The sequence below is a fragment of the Tachysurus vachellii genome, chromosome 6 (genome assembly GCF_030014155.1).
Source record: "Tachysurus vachellii isolate PV-2020 chromosome 6, HZAU_Pvac_v1, whole genome shotgun sequence".
NCBI lineage: Eukaryota > Metazoa > Chordata > Actinopteri > Siluriformes > Bagridae > Tachysurus > Tachysurus vachellii.
The window spans coordinates 19226697-19244457 of NC_083465.1; the positions used below are offsets into that span (position 1 = coordinate 19226697).

At 39.7% G+C, this 17761-nt stretch overlaps 1 protein-coding gene across 2 annotated transcripts in view; it reads left to right on the forward strand.

Moving 5' to 3' along the window:
• Positions 1-2079: 2079 nt before the first annotated feature.
• LOC132847458 (inositol polyphosphate-5-phosphatase A) overlaps positions 2080-17761 on the forward strand; it is a 150381-nt gene continuing 134699 nt past the window's right edge. For both annotated transcript variants that reach the window (XM_060872755.1, XM_060872754.1), the window contains exon 1: positions 2080-2683. In XM_060872755.1, the coding sequence (XP_060728738.1) occupies positions 2609-2683 (75 nt within the window). In that variant the 5' untranslated portion in view covers positions 2080-2608. The remainder of the gene's footprint in view (positions 2684-17761) is intronic.

Below are 17761 nucleotides of genomic sequence, written 5' to 3' on the forward strand. Positions count from 1 at the left end.
TTATTTATATATATATATATATATATATATATATATATATATATATATATATATATATATATATATATATATATAAGCTTTAAATCAATGGATACATTTTGGAAAGAAATTTTAAATCTAAATTTATACCCTCTAATGAGAAAAACTCAAGAGAAGACCCATCCTCATTCGGCGGAATATTGTGATTATAAATTATTTATCTTTTAAAACTCTATATTATATAAGCTGTACTATATTGTTGTTTTATGTAGAACCATTGTCCTGGAGAAACAGCTATATATGGTTGAAATGACAATAAAAGCTTGTTGACTTCATTCATTCATTCATCTTCTACCGCTTATCCGAACTACCTCGGATCACGGGGAGCCTGTGCCTATCTCAGGCGTCATCGGGCATCAAGGCAGCTTGTTGACTTATATAGTCAAAATATCTAATTTTGAAAACTCCAAACAATGACAATCCTCCAAATGCTAGAGCCTAGGGGTTAAACTAAATGGCCTCATTGTGTGAATGGATGTAATACACTGGTTTGTGCCCAGTGTTAAGAAAACAGTAAGAAAGCAAACAGAAACCTTTCATTTTTAGGAGGAGCTGGCAACTTACACTTACATTCTAGTGGAGAAGCCAATTCCATGGTTTCTTTTTAGGACAACAATCGCACCCTCCAGTGTCACCCAAATGAGGATGGGTTCCCTTTTGAGTCTGGTTCCTCTCAAGGTTTCTTCCTCTTTCATCCAAGGATGTTTTTCATACCACAGTCGCTTGGTTGAACTGAATGGTTCATACCACAGTCGCTTGGTTGAACACAGTGGTTGAACTGAATTAAATGAGTGACAGCTTCCAGATGTGGGTGCATCCAGCAATGCTACAAAGTTGAGAAAAGCTTAATGTTATGTAAATATGGAGTGAAATGGTAGCTAGTGAAGACAATCGAACGTACCTGATCCAACCAAATAACACACACTGCTTCTCCTTCATCTTGTATGAACTGATGCAGATATACAGCTGAATTATATACAAATTCCAATTCTGCCTCCAGAATGCTGATTTGTTGTCAGAAGTGAAAAGCTAATTGCGCCACCCACTGAAAACTTTACATAAACCATAAAACATTGACCAGACATTTACTAAGCCTGCATTTATATTTATGCCACTTGGCAAAAGCTTTTTTCCCACAGATTTACAAAACGTTAATAAATAACGAATGATGAATGAAAAATACATCACTATAAAGGCATCGTTCATGGACAATATAGCATTATGCATTGCTGTTTTTTTATGCATCTTACCAAAACCAAACCAAATCAAACATACAAACATACACAAACATACACACGCACAAACTCACACACAAACACACACTCAACACACAAACATACACACACACAAACAAACATACACTCACACACACAAACACACACACAAACATACACTCACACACAAACATACACAAACACACACTCACACACAAACATATACACACATACACACTCACAAACATACACACGCACACAAACAAACATACACTCATACACACAATCACACACAAACATACACAAACATATACAAAACACACACACACTCACACAAACATACACACACACATACACACACGAACACAAACATACACACACACATACACACAAACATATACACACCCCCAAACAAACATACACTCACACACACACAAATACACACACAAACATATACAAATCCTATTTTTGATCAATAAAACATCAATATGCTTTAATTCCTTGTTATTACAGAGCGTTATTAAACTCCTAACACAGACTTCTTGTGCTCTAGTTGGTTGTTCAGTATGTAAATTGCTATTCTCTGTGCGAATAGACGTGTGCTGCATAAGCGTGCAACTTAAACCACAACTCAGGTGAAAGCTTTTCCCGCACCGTCGCTTTACCCGTTCACGGAGATTCCTGCAGTCGCGTTTGCTCGCTTGCTGAGTGACAGATGTGTGTTGCCCTTTTAAGAGGCACGGATCTCCTCTGTCGCCGTGACGTCATGACAGTGAACACTCAGGCCCTCCTCCCCCCCTCCTCCTCCTCCTCCCCCCTCCACAAACGCTGAGCGGTGGTCGGAGTGCAGCAGCGCTTATGGGCGAGACGCACTTTCTGGGGTTTTAAGGAAACGCTCTCGCGCTGAAATGAACCAGAACCCGGTCTCCAGCGCGGATTGACACGGAAACTTTTGCGATGGCCGCAAAGGCGCAAAAGTAGCCGCAAGAGAGAGAGAGAGAGAGAGAGTGAGAGAGAGAGAGAGAGAGAGAAAGAGAGAAGGAAAGAAGGAGAGAGAGAGAGAGACACAGAGAGAAGGAGAGAGAGAGAGAAGGAGAGAGAGAGAGAAGGGGGGAGAGAGAGAGAAAGAGAGAGAGACACACACAGAGACACAGACAGAAGGAGAATATCTCCGCTCAGATCGCCACCGCACGCAGGCGCAGGGCTGTAGAATGAGATCCCGCTGCAGCTTCTAACGGCAACAAAACCGAGTCGGAAAACCGTTTGTTTTTGTTTTCTTTTTTCGCCGTCTCCTGATTTTCTGTCGCAACTCTGCTTCCGAGGCTGTTGTTTTGAACCGGTGAAAGATCCTAATTATGGCGGGGAAAGGGACATCACAAGGCACGGGAATATTGCTTGTGACGGCCAACGTCGGCTCTCTCTTCGAAGATGTAAGTGTGTCATGTGAAGCTTGTGCGTCTGCTCTGCTTGTGATGCTTATGTGCGTCTCCTGGTCACTTGTTCTGCAGTCTGCATTCAAGTCCTGTGCACGCGCCATCTCTCAGCTGACCTGAGCCACATGCATCTCTCTCTCTCTCTCTCTCTCTCTCTCTCTCTCTCTCTATGTGTTTATATATCCTTACATATAAATATATGTTTGATTTGATCATGCTATAGCTTGCCATCCTGACTGAGAAATTGAGAAGAGGATGCATGCTTGTGTCAGAATAGATTCTGATCTGCAGCTCTGACTTCTCCTCCCACACCTGCTCCTATATTCTGGCTAAGAATCTGGATATTTGAAAGATGCAAGTTTAGCTAGAGGAGTCGTCCCACAAACTAGAGCCATAGGCATCATCATGCCAGACTGCTGACAGATTCATGCTTTACACTGTGATACAATGCTGTTGTGGTTTCTGTCACCGGTCAGTGTAATCCAAGCTGTGAACTAAATCATGGCATTAAGTGATAAATATTTCAGTTAAGTCACTATCATGAAGTTTGTGATTGATGAGTAGTGATAGTTGTTGAGTAAATAAATAAGAGTAAAGTTTGCATGGTATGTTTTATTCGTCACGAAACTTTCTAATTTTCTAAAAACTGTAACAAAATCCTTTCTTTTTTCTTAATCGTCATTATCAAGCGATGCCTTTTTTAAAGTTGTTTAATTCTAAGGTTGGCAGAGTTTCATTATTTAAACCTTCTGGTCAGTTTATTTCCATAATTATTGCATTCGTCCATTTATCTGCAATATCTATTTTATCCTAGTCAGGGTCATGGTGGCTTCATCCGGCTTCTGTCCGAGGAACACATGGGATAGGAGTCCACAGCGTCACAGGGAACCATGCACACTTATTCACACCTAAAGGAACACAACATGGGAGGAAATCAGAGAACACTGAGGAAATGAACAGACATCTTAATCCTAATCCTAGTTATTTAAAATGAAAGTAAAAAATACAATATTTCTAGTTTGTAGAAGAGATTCTATTTGTCCGTTTTTGGTCATTTAGACATTTACCTTTATGATTTTTGGCAGTCTAACCCACATCGACTAACAGAAGCCTCTATCAGTAATGCTGATAGTGGTTGTGGCTAGAATTACAGACGTACACTTTTGCTATCACTACTGCCACGAACAGATTTCTTCCAAAAAGGGACACACTGTGACTTAAAGTTTCAGACACACTGTATTCTAACCATACAGTAAGTAATCAGAAAAATAACCTGTTTGTTCCTGTAATCTGTCTATAAAAGTGAAATCTTTTATGATCATGTGTGGACCATAGGGCAATGTGTCTTCCTGATAACTCTCAGCTTCCGTCTGTGTAACCCTGAGCACGCTGTATCAGATGTTAATGTCGTGTAAACAGTGTAAGCTGCACTCTCTCTTCAGCGTGTGATCTTTTAATGCTAATCATAGAGAGGACAACCCCCCCTTTCTTCGATCTCCAACCAAGGTTAAAAATAGTTTTGCTGTCATGACTGTTGAACTTTGGATGTCTAATAGATATTACTCTTCCCTCAGTCCGTGTTTTTTTTTTTTTTAAAGAAAAACAAAACAAGTTAACATGATATAATGTTAGAATGGCTGCTGTGCACATTTTGCTTGCACATCCACGTCACACACTTGCTGTAAGTAATCTTTGTGCATAGTGTGTTTCTGTGTGTGTCTTTGTGTGTGTCTCTGTGTGACACACACAGAGACACTGTGTGTGTCTGTGTGTGTCTCTTGTCTCTGTGTGTGTCACTGTCTGGGTTACGGTCTGTGTGTCAGTCTGTGTGTTTCTGTGTGCCTTTGTCGGTCTGTGTGTGTTTCTGTGTGTCTTCGTCTGTCTGTCTGTGTGTGTGTTTCTGTGTGTGTGTGTTTCTGTGTGTGTGTGTGTTTTTGTGTTTCTGTGTGTGTGTTTCTGTGTGTGTGTGTTTTTCTATGTGTGTGTATTTCCATTTCTGTGTGTGTTTCCGTGTGTGTGTTAGTCTGTGTGCTAGTCTGTGTATGGTGTAGGTGTGTCGTGTAGGTGTGTTGTGTATTCCAAATTACACAGAGGGAAAAAAAGCAGGTTACATGCACATCATTTTGTCATAAAACTAATTTAAACCTTTTAATCAGTGAAAAGTCTTATTTTTGTTTATTTATCCAGTGAGCATGTGTTAAGCGTGCGTCAGAAATCCTGTCCTCAGCTAGCAGGTCAGATATTCTGAACAGCGTTAAGAATTTCACGCTCCTCAGGAAATATTAATCGGTTTTCTTTAGGACAATCAGCTGATCTGGCTGCAACCCAGAATGGATTAAATCCTGCTGGAGCTGCCACCTACATGTCTTTATAGAGTGAACGGTGGCAGCTAGAATGTAATGTTCTCATATAAAGTATCAGATCAGTGTGTAGAAGGGTTTTAATTTTAGTCTGCGTATGTGTATGTGGTGCATAAAGCCACAGAGCTTGTTTGCATGAGGCAGTTATGATGGAAGAGTCTGTGTGTGGCAGAAGGATCTTGTGAACTGCACACAATTTAAGAATGGGAACTTCAAGTTTGCCTATTCAAATGTCAAGAAAATTAAGCTGCTGTGACCTGAAGTCATCTTGTATTTTGTTTCTTGACAAACAAGCAGCACGGCGAAACAATTTCCATTGCCTAAAACTGTAACTATTTATCTAATTCTGTATTTTGTTTACTTTTCATTTCATTTTATTAACTTACCGGTCACTGGTTTGCTAACCTGGCATCTGAAACATAATCATAAATTCAGTAGTCAGTCCACCAGGATAGTGAAAGCTGCAGTGTCTGATTTAACTAATCTAAAAACGAATGTAATTTTACCAAACGTCCGATCAGCTCTTAATGTGCATTGATGCAGGAGAGTCAAAATACTTCTCCTGGAGTTGTAGCTGTAGTGAAGTCAAGTCAAGAAGCTTTTATTGTCATTTTAACCATATATGGCTGTTGCAGTACACAGTGAAATGAGACAACGTTTCTCCAGGACCATGGTGCTAGCCGTGGCCTAATGGTTAGAGAGTTTGACTTCTAACCCTAAGGTTGTGGGTTCGAGTCTCGGGCCGGCAATAGCACGACTGAGGTGCCCTTGAGCAAGGCACCAAACCCCCCCAACTGCTCCCCGGGCGCCGCAGCATAAATGGCTGCCCACTGCTCCGGGTGTGTGTTCACGGTGTGTGTGTTCACTGCTGTGTGTGTGCACTTTGGATGGGTTAAATGCAGAGAACGAATTCTGACTATGGGTCACCATACTTAGCTGTATGTCTCGTCACATAAAACAAAGACAGAGCTAATGACTTAGTAAGTAAATGTTAGCCACATAAAGCTAATCTTCCTCCTCTCCTGTTAATGTCTGTTGCTGAAGCTTTGTGGTTTTGCTCTCAGCAGCAAATATTTGGCTAATCCTAGGCTGTGATGTTTACAGGTTTTGTGTTCATGTGACTGATTCTAGCACCTGAAATAACTTAATTGTTTGAGTCTTTATTTGTTGCTCGATGAAGTGCTTGTGTGAGCGTACTGCACCGTGTGCTTGCCTGAGTTAGGTAACAGTCTATATGCTGCATCGTGTAACAGTGTGTACTGCACTCCTGTCACTGGTTCCACATCCTTTTGTATTCTCGATCCCGGAAATATAGTCTCGCATGCGTTTAAGCTAATTAACCTGCCAGACTATATAATGGGTTGAAGTAAATTGTGTATCGGTAGAGACATAAATAGAGACAAACCGGCTGGGGTGTGTGAGTTAAACACTTTTTACCTGAGGCCAAAAAATTTTATATTTTCCTGTTTTGGTGGTTCAACTTGTATTAAATAGACACTTTAGACACTTTTTAATAATCTGTAATTTTTTAAATAAGCATTTTTTTGTTTTTATTTAGCCTACTAGGGGAAATATTTTAACAGAAAAGCTGTAAAAAGTTTTTTTTTGCACACAATTGTTTATAACTTCAGAGTAAATGTGATATCAAACCCAATACTACTCTCTGAGATGCCCCGAGTGCTTGACCGTAGGTTAAACCAACAGAGAGAAAAAACGTCTCACAGTGTCCCGAATCATTTAATATTAAACTCACAGCGATAAAATATTTCTGATTGAATAATTTGTTATACTGATTGAAAACGTCTGAATTCCATTCCACAGGCAGAAGGTGGAAGTTCATAGAGCAAAGTGTATTCATCAAAAAACTAACCCTGTGATGATAATTATATTCCAGAAACCTGCTAATGGGAATGAAAGCTCCATAGCCTGGATGATCTGCTAGTCATTTTTCCACATCTGCTTACTGCCATGTATATATGAACAAATCTTGAAATTACATATTACTTCAAAACGTTGAGCTGTACATAATTTCATTTACTTAGTCTTGTTATAGCTGAGAATCGTCCATCACGCTGGGTCTCTGTTAGACGGAATCAGAGCAATCTGTTTGCTTTTAGTAATGTCGTAATGCTGTAATGTTTCCAAAGAGATCCTCCAGATGAGAAATAAACATTGCATGAGTAACCATATCAGAAACACATCTCGTGATCTTGCAGGATGATTGAAGACACAAATCCATTTAACAGTGCATGTTAAAATTGCAATAAAGCCAAAAAGAGCAAAAAAAAAAAGGATCATATTAATGTGTTCATCAGTCACTAGGATCCATACTGCAGTACAGGGTGAGGAACGCTAACCAAGCCCAAATTTTCTGTTTTTGTTCAGTGCATGTTGTGACAAATTACACCTGGAAAGAACTTCCTGGAAAAGACTAGCCCAAAGGATGTTTTTATCCCAAGAGTTCTGATAGCGTATCAAAAACGATCTTTTTATCTGTACTTTAAGTAACATTGAAATCTTGAATCTTAAACTCCGATGGCAAACAATTGCAGTACCTTAGAGTATGTGTACGCGAGAGAGATGTGTACGCTTTCACATCTGTTAACCCATTTGCTGAGTCAGAATCAGATTGACACTGACACATTTGCTTTGGTTGCCATTTGGTTGTGTTTGGTTTCATGCTCCACATAATTAAATGAAGCCCAAAGCAAAATAAACAGAAAAAAACAGTTGCTGAGAGAGGCATACATTTTAAAAACATTTGTAAGACTCTTTTAGTCATTGCTCAGAAATATATCAAGAGTAAAAGGAAACAATTGTCAAGTGTTCATAGAAGCAACAGAAAGCATAAAATCAATGCTGTATAGATGATTAGTCAGTTTTATAAATATATGGTTAAATAAACTATAATATATAAATAATTAGTTTAAATGTGTGTATGCGTTCACTGTTTCACAAATTTTTATTTGTTTATTTTTTTCCCCCATTTGTCCAAATACCCAGCATGCATTGTATTTTCAGTGCACTACAGCTCTGTCCTTTGGTTCAGTTTGTACCTAATATTTCAATTTAGCTTAGCGTCACTCCAAACCCAAAATAAACAGCATGCTCATGTCACTTCCTGCACACAGATCGATTCAGAGTCACATCGGTTTCTCGCTGCAGTGGAATCACATTCGCTCTGTAGCGGACTTTGTTCACTTCACTAAGACTCATAGTTAGGCTCATAGTTTTGGTCTGGGACCTGAGTGGGATTTGTTGTTTTCTCACATGCCCAAACAATCTCAAGAGAAAATCACACCAGGAAGTAAACAGGAACAATCAGAAAGAAATCCTAAAGTAGCCTAATGTTTTACAGGATGAGATAAACCTTTTGTGTGAAGTGAGATTTTACTCTGTTTGACTCTTAGCTGCTGCCAGTTACACATAAACATGACATAAACTGTTAATCAGAGGTGGGAATAAGTCACACATGTGAAAGTCACAAGTAAGTCTCAAGTCTTAACCTTCAAGTCTCAAGCAAGTCCGAGTCATTTTTTGTGAGAGTCAAGTCAAGTCAAGTCACTGCTTTATGTCAAGCAAGTCAAGTCAAGTCATAGCTTGTCAAGCAAGTCACTGGCAAGTCATACATATGTTTGATGATTTAACTAAATGTATATATTAATATATGGACTATGAGAGTTTTGTTTCCAAAAAAAAGGTGTCCACATACAGGTGAGTTGTAAATACAATAAAAATCTAAAAATGAATACAAAACATCCTTAAATTAGATCCTTCCCTTTTTAACAACAGAATAACAACAACAATCAATCACGTCAACCAAAAAACGTAAATTATTGAATCCCACAAACTTTGAAGTGAATTAACTATTGGAGAGAGAGAGAGAGAGAGAGAGAGAGAGAGAGATGATTGGAGTGAGGGTAATTTATTAATTAAAGGGAAAGTTCACCTAAAAATGAAAATTCTGTCATCATTTTCTCAGCCTCATGATGTTACAAACCTGTATAAATTTCTTTGTTTTGATAAACACACATGTAGATATTTTGAGGAATGTTTGTAACCTAACCATTCATTTTATTTTTGGGTGAACTATCCCTTTAAATTGAATGTGTGTGTGTGCATGCGAGACAAGAATATGGCTGTGCTTGCAACTCTGAAGTTTTTTTAATATTTATGTTTTTATATATATATATAAATATGTATATATATAAAATGTGCATCCCCATAAACGATCCATACGCTTTTCACTCAAAGCCTAACACTGAAGACCAATTATAAGTGCTATTGCAAAAAAGCTGACATTTCCACATAAACAGTGACCAACCATTTACACTACATTGCGCTTGCAAAAAATTAATTTGATAGAACTTTGTCATTCAATTGTGAGCAATGTGGTCGCATACTGCTGTTCTTCTCTTCTCATCTTGCACAAAATCCCGGTACCCGAACTTAATTATTTTTGGTGTAGCGCCTTTCATGTTTCGTCACGACTGTTAAGGTTTATTAGTTAGTGCACGCGCTCCTTCTGCTTGCCTGCTGCGTCACGTGGTTAGATTACGCTCTTGCGTGCGTTTAAAAACAGATTTAAAAACAAAATGGACAAAAAAGATAAAACAAAAACAAAAAACAAGTTATTTCGAGTCATTTAACTCAAGTCCGAGTCAAGTCTCAAGTCATGAATGTCAAGTCAAAGTCAAGTCGAGTCTTTTTTTAATATTTGTCAAGCAAGTCTCAAGTCTCAAATTTGCGACTTAAGTCCGACTCGAGTCAAGTCATATGACTCGAGTCCCCCATCTCTGCTGTTAATGGACAGTAAAGAAGCTACGAGATCATTCAAAGACATCTTGTGTAGTTTTCCAGTCCTATAACCAAGCACACTTCATGTAAACTTGTGGGCAGCACCAATAACTTCGTAATAAGACTGATGGGGATTTTTACCTGCCGTCATGTCCCTTATTTCTAGCAGACGATTTTTTGTGGAAATGAGGTTAATGAATAGCATTCGTTTGTGTGTAACACGGGATTGGAGAAGATTTGCTTGATTAAGTCTGAAGTGTATTCAGTTGTGTTTGGAACACGGGCTGTTGGAGTTGACCGAGCAGATCCAATGATTTGAATCTGTCTCTTTCTTTCTCTTTCTCAAGTTCCCTCGATGCCTCATTAGAGCGATCTGCTTCTGCACTGTTTTCATGAGAAATGCTAGTGATGTGCTATATTTACTCAAGCCAAATAAACATTAAAAGCCAAATAAACATTAATAAATAAAGTTCTCTGAAAGAAGGCTTGCCACGCTGAATGTGTCTTCTGCGTGCTTTACTGTTGTTCTGATGGTGCAAGCCCAAACACAATAACTTCATTGTAAAGACTTGTGGAGTTTCCCTTTTAAATAAACACACATGGCCACAAGTCTTTCATTTTTAGCCACTATATGGTAAACACTGAGAGTGTGCCGGTGCAAGTCAGGAGGCGAAAGTCCGCATACTGGGCCGAGTGTGTGAGAGTATGTGTCTGAATACACATACTCACATACTCTACGCGTGTGCGTGTGTGCATGCATGCGTGTCTCTGCATATGTGTGTCCCAGCGTACGCCTATGTGTATATGTATACACTTTCTGTCTGATGAGAAGGCTACTGCTGGCCTGAGAGAGAGGTTGCTGAGTTTTACTTGGCCACAAAGCACTTTCAGCACTTCCCTTATGGAACAAACGGCTTAAGATGGTTGTTAGTAACGGAATATAAGACCATGCATTTTAACACAGATAGACTTTCCAGAGTTTAATACAAGCTGAGGACGTTTGACATCCTTAAGAGCAAAGTGTCAGCGAGGTAAATCTACCACTAAATTAACGCCTTCTGTCTTCATCCTGCAGGCTTTCAAGTCTGGAAGCACTAAAGAAGAAACGGTAATTGATCACGAACAAAAGACGTCAGCCTGTGGCTTTTGGGAAAGGAGAGGGAGGTTGGAAAAGTGTCTCTGGAGCAGTGATGGAAACTTAATGAAAGGAAGATTAGGTTATTTTTATTAGCGCTTTGCTTCCCCTGCGTGTCTGGCTGCTCATGTGTTGGAATTTCAATGGGAAAGACTAATCTGGAATTCCAAACACTAAAATAATCAGTATGTGTTTTTAAAGTGCCTTTTCTGCCTGTCTCCAAACACTTCAGAGACTCTGACTGAATCTTTTGATCTGTTCTCATCTCTGCTACCATGACGAAATTTTTCTTATGGTACAAAATAACAAGACAGATTTGCCAGACTTGAGGAAACTGGTATAAAAAGGGAAAAGTCCAAAGGAATTTGTTTTAGAAAACTGTCCATATGTGATTCACAGCTAATCGTCCTGGTCCTGGAGGCAGAAATGTTCTGGTTAATTGCAGTGATGTCAGTTGGCCGATGTCGCCTCATGAAACTCTCATGCAAAGATCTAACAAGGAGAAAGTAACTAATTACAGCAGTTTTCCAAAACATCTCTTGGCATCTCAGATGGTTTACTGCAGGAAGCAACAATCAACTTGCTTTTGTTAGATGAGTAACAGAAAACTGTTCTCACGTAACAGATACTTGATGTCTTTGCTACATACTTCCTCTTTAGTGCATAAAATTGAGTAATCATCCGTTCTCCGCTGTTTCTTTAGTGCTTCCACTACATCCACTTCTATTGAGAGTAATGGACTGAAGCCAACTTGACATTCACTCGTTTCTTTTAGATAAAGGAACAGGAATCAAATCCATCCATCCATCCATCCATCCATTTTCTGTACCAGTTATCTTATACAGGGTGGCAGAGAGCTTGCAGTCTATTCCAGAGGAACCCAAGGTGGGGGACACCCTGGATGGGGTGCCATCCTTTTGCACACACCCATTCACACACTACGAACAATTTTAGAGATTCCAGTCAGCGTACCACTCGTTTTTGGACAGGGTAAGGAGGACCAGGAAGAAACTATTCAACAGATTCATGAATCAAACCCCCAAACCTAGAGGTGTGACATAAACATGCCTCCAGGAATGAAATAATATAGTTTATTTGCAGCAGACTGCTTGTCATTATTCTTATTATTTTAAGCCACAAGCTGCTCACTAATCAAGCGTTAAAAGGTAACTTGTCACTATTCAGTCATGTTTAGTTGCTTATCCAAACCTTTGTAAGCAAATCTTTTGTAGCTGGACTTTTATATATTGTAGCTGGATACCTTTAGTCTAGTAGAAATGAATATTTTGGGTGAACTCAGTGCGAACTCGAACAAAACAAAACAAAAAGATCCCCATATTTTCCAAACAAGAGTGTCTGCATTTACAGTAGCAATAAACACAGCTGATGTAACTGAAGATAATTCAGCTAATCCAAGAAATACACTCTTTGTGAAGTTTATGTTTGCAGTAAATGTAGTCAAAGGGCCTTTCAATACAGACATGAGAATAGACACTTCTCTTATTAGGCCGTTGAACTTGTAACATAGATACTCAGGCAGTGATAGAGCAAAGGATCTATTCTTCAGGTAAGGAACAAAGATAAAGTGGTGTATGTCCGTGTCTGCCGTTGATCCATAGACAGAATCTTCCAGGGAATGTGGGAAGGTTGCCGTCATTTACACACGCTCATTCACTTCTCAGATAAGGCTCGCCCGTCTTTGCTGATAAATATCACCTGCTTCCTTCACGTGACGACTGTAACCCATCCTTTTGTAGGTCAGTTCTCACGTTTATGCTGCTTTCATGTATTGTTATTTAAGGGTTACTAGTCTTGAAACAGCCTTAATGAAGTGTATGTTCTATGCTTCAAAATCGATTCATTGTCTTGAGGTTTTCACTGTGAAGTATGTAACAATAAAAATAGTTACATACCAAATGAAAAAAATTGTTTTTCAGCATCCGTAAGGTGTAGACATTCCTTCCTTCTTTCCTTCCGCTCTCTCTCTCTCTCTCTCTCTCTCTCTCTCTCTCTCTCTCTCTCTCTCTCTCTCTCTCTCTCTCTCTGCTACAGTATAACCAAAATAGTCAACTTTTGCTGTTGTGGTGATTATATTTAATTAGGGAAGCGTTCTCTGTTGGTTTATATTAATATTATAATTTACACCATATCCAATATCAGGGAGAATGTAATATGCAATCAGGGATTTTGTGTTCATTAGTACAGTGTAATAAATTCCGGGTAAGTGCAATTACCTACCAATGTGTTCCTCAAGGTGAAAACATAATGGATGTTATTTAGATATATTAAAATTTCCATTCTCACACATTCATTCAGTCCTGCTAGAGATAATCGGTACTCTGTATATTATATAGAGGTTCTTCCCATGTTAGGGCATGTTCATGTCTTCTTTTCTTTTTTTTTTGTCTCAGAACAGCTAATGAAAGGCCCCAAGCTCTAACACATTCAAAGGCAAATATTGTGCCTGTAGTTATTAGTTAAGATTAACTGGGAGTATACAGTGTATGTTGTCTTGTGTGTACTTCTTCAGACCAGCCACACCGAACTGTCAGAGGGAGGATCTGAGACCTGGCATGCTTGCTCCCAATAAGCTGAACTGGGAGATGTGTGTTTTTATTATACCTCTGGGTTGCAGTTTGGTGTCTTCTTACTACAGTATTGAGACAGAGCAAGGGCGTGCAAGCCACGGTTCATATTCTCCGTTTGCCGTGCGTGTTCCGACGTGCCGCTTAGATGGAATGTAAACACGAAGCACAAATGAAAGACGTAAGACAGAGCTCACCTTTAAAAAAAGTGGAAAAAAAGGGCTGGGCTAATCACAGTCCTGTACAGCCAAAGGGAGAGTGTGTGCATACAAGAGCGAGCAAGCGCTCTCACAAACGGCTGGTTTCGGCTACTTTGCGTAGTTGATCCTGTTCTGCCTGGGTTGTTTTTGTTGATTTTTCCACTGCTTGTGTTGCCGAGTCAGACAATGTGTTGAGTGAGAGAGAGTAAGAGATGAGAGAGATGCCCCTTCTGTAATAGTAGTGTGTGCTGTGTTGTGTCCATTTTGCTACGCAGTTTATCCGCACACTTTTATCATGAAGGCTGACAGGTGACCGATTGAATTTTTGTTATTCAGCAGTTGGATAGAGTTCCGGAATAAAAAGAGCAGGTTACCTCATGAAAGTGTTTATTTAATTTAGGAAATGGATGTTATGACATCTGCTGTCCTAGTGGTTGGGATGAACGTATGAATAATATCTTTTCAGATTTTTTTTTTCTTTTGCTTTGGAGAATTTATTTAGTTTATTGAACTGTTCCACGGCATCTCTGAAATCATTCTGGGATCCTCCTAGTTTAATGGAAAGTCATCCTTTGTCATGACCATGGAAGGACTTTTTAGTGTGGCTGTTGCTCCAGGCCGATATATTTTTTTTTCTTAAATTTGCTCTTGACCTTTGTTTTTGACCTGCAGATAAACTTGACAACATTCAACACTGCGTTTCAGTGGAGTGTGATCAAATCACAACCACTCGAATGACCTGTGGTGGAATAAACTACCCCTCAGGTTTATATTCACCTCTGTATGTTTAGAAGATGATGATGACGACAAGGCATCTGCCTCATCCTCACTGTTCAATGTGCTGTAAATGAGTGTGTATGTGTGTAGTCAATTAAGTGACTTATATAATATATGTGTGGATAGGACTCTTTTAATCTTCCTCACTGGCCTGTAACTAGTTTCTTTCCTTTTTTCCCCCCTCACTCAGACTCAGGATGTACTAAAACAATGAGAATTTTCTTATCATTTTAATTTCAGATGTGGATACTGAAATAAGTTTGTCATTGTCACAGCTATTTTTATACCGATATCTGATATCGCTATTGTTTTATTTATTCGTTTATCTTCATTAAGCACTTGCCACATGTGCAGTTCCTGGGAAATGATCAAAAGGGCTCATGTTTGCAGCGAACCTGTTCGTTCCATGGAAACAGGATGGAAATCCTAAAGTCAACAAAGAATCATAGGAGAAATGTCTGGAAATTGGAAAGATTCCGAGTTAAATGAGCTAAAGAAATTTGTGCTAAAGATTCATGAATGACAGGCAGTATGGTTTCTGATCATTTATAAAAGAATCACCAGCAGAATCAGAGAGTCTGACATGGAGCATGTAGGGAGAAGAAGCTAGCTATCTGCAAACATAATTTAGTGTAATATTCTATTAAATGTCTGCCTCCTTGTTAGTTGTATTTGAATGCTGCAGGTTTTGATTATTGCAAAGCACACCACTAATATCCCTGCTTTCTTTTTTTTTACATTATAGCTGGGCTTTTTTTGACCTTATGAGCTTTATTCACCCAAATTTTCTACCTTCAATGGGAGATGAATTGAGTTCTTTATATGTGGAACACTTTTACCGTGCAGGAGTGTGACATGGCTGTGTGGCCATGTCATTAAAGAGGGACTTTTGCGTACTTGTATTCCAGGCTTGTTTTGATGATTTCCTGAGTGGAAAAGTGTACCAAAATACATGGAGGGGGAATTAGATTACTCTCTCTCACTCATTTTCTACCGCTTATCCGAACTACCTCGGGTCACGGGGAGCCTGTGCCTATCTCAGGCGTCATCGGGCATCAAGGCAGGATACACCCTGGACGGAGTGCCAACCCATCGCAGGGCACACACACACTCTCATTCACTCACACAATCACACACTACGGACAATTTTCCAGAGATGCCAATCAACCTACCATGCATGTCTTTGGACCGGGGAGGAAACCGGAGTACCCGGAGGAAACCCCCGAGGCACGGGGAGAACATGCAAACTCCACACACACAAGGCAGAGGCGGGAATCGAACCCCCAAACCTGGAGGTGTGAGGCAAACTTGCTGGAATTGGATTATTATTATTTTTTTTTTTGTAATGAGTTTTATAGTATAGACTTAATGACAGCAACCAAGGGCAAGAAAAAATCCTCAGGTGGAGGTAAAAAGATTTAGAATCCTTCTAATCCTAGAAATCACAATCAGTGATAAGTGGTAGTACCACAATAAGTGGTAGTAATAAATATATCAGTATATTAAATTCTAATGCAGGTTGGTTCAGCAGTTAGTGGTCAATCAATGATGACAGAGCAAGGGCTTGGCGTGTCAGTATGGGTGATAGTTATAGATACAGTTGAGGCCAAAATTTATTAGCCCCCTTATGAAATTAGACAAAACTCTTGATTTCTCCATGGAAATGACCATTAACAACAAGTGTTTTATAGTGTGTTTGTTTCCAAAATAACAAAGACAAAATCTCCACTAAGTTTGATTAGGATATTTAATTGAAATAGTGAGTTGAAACAAGAAAGGGCAAAAATGAAACGTCCAAAATTATTAGCCCCCGGTCATTAATAGTCAATAGTGAACCCTTTCTGAGCCACAACTGACAACAACCTCTTAGAGTAGTTCTTTACTAGGTTGGCACAGGTTTCCTGAGGGATTTTAGCCCATTCTTCCATTGCAAATTGCTCCAGCTGGTCCAAATTACGTGGTTTCCGAGCATGGACATTCACTTTGAGCACTCGCCACAGATTCTCAATAGGATTGAGGTCTGGGCTCTGTGCGGGCCACTCCAGGACCTTTGTTTTGGCATCCTTCAGGAACTGTTGGACCAATTTCGATGTATGCTTTGGGTCATTGTCTTGTTGGAAGACCCAGCGACGACCTAAGGCTAGACTACGAGCAGATTTCTGCATATTATCCCTCAAAATGTCAACATAATTTTCTTTTTTCATGATGCCATGCACCCGAACAAGGCTCCCTGTGCCTGAAGCTGCAAAACAGCCCCACAGCATGATGCTCCCACCACCATGTTTAACTGTGGGAACTGTGTTCTTAGGGTTGAAGGCCTCACCCTTTCTTCGCCAAACATAAGCAACATCCATGTGCCCAAACAGTTCCAGTTTAGTCTCATCAGACCAAAGCACAGACTCCCAAAACTCATCTTTACCTTTCAAATGTTCACGGGCAAACCTCAGTCTAGCTGTGATGTGCCGCTGTTTGAGTAAAGGGGTTCTTCTGGGACGATGGCCCTGAAGCCCACCACGATGAAGAGCCCTCACAACTGTGTTCCTTGAAACATCAACTCCAGAAGAGGCCAGGTCAGCAACAATCATCTTGGCAGATGTCTGGGGCATCTTGCTGATATCTCTGACTATTTTCCTCTCCAGGGTTCTTGAAATCTTGCGCTTACGACCACGCCCAGGTTTGTTTCTTACAGAATTTGTCTCCTTGTACTTGGCAATGATGCAACGTACGGCGGTTCTAGACACTGTGAAAAGCTTGGAAATGGCAGTATAGCCTTCCCCCTTATCATGAGCCTCCACTATCTTCTTTCTGAGCTCAAGACTGATTTCCTTTGTCTTTGGCATGGTGAGTAAAAGTAGTCTCTCCCAATAATGTGTTCAAGTGCCCTGTTCCTTGGAGTCCTTTAATGCTGATTGAATGCCCAGGTGTTGTTAGGAAGCCAATTGACTGCACAGGTGTGGTTTGAAAGCTGATTGATTAATTAGGTGTGTTTTGAAAGCTGGTTGATTAATTGGGTGTGTTTTGAAAGCAAATATTCACAAGGGGCTAATATTTTTGACCACCCCATTTTCACTATATTTGATTATAAAGCAAGCCTAAAAATGTATTTTATATTCCAAAATGTACCAAAAGCTACTAAATAGCACTGGCGAATGTTTGATTATATCAAGTTTTATCAATGCTGCAAACATTGGAAAGATCTTTAGGAAAATGTTCCAAAATTC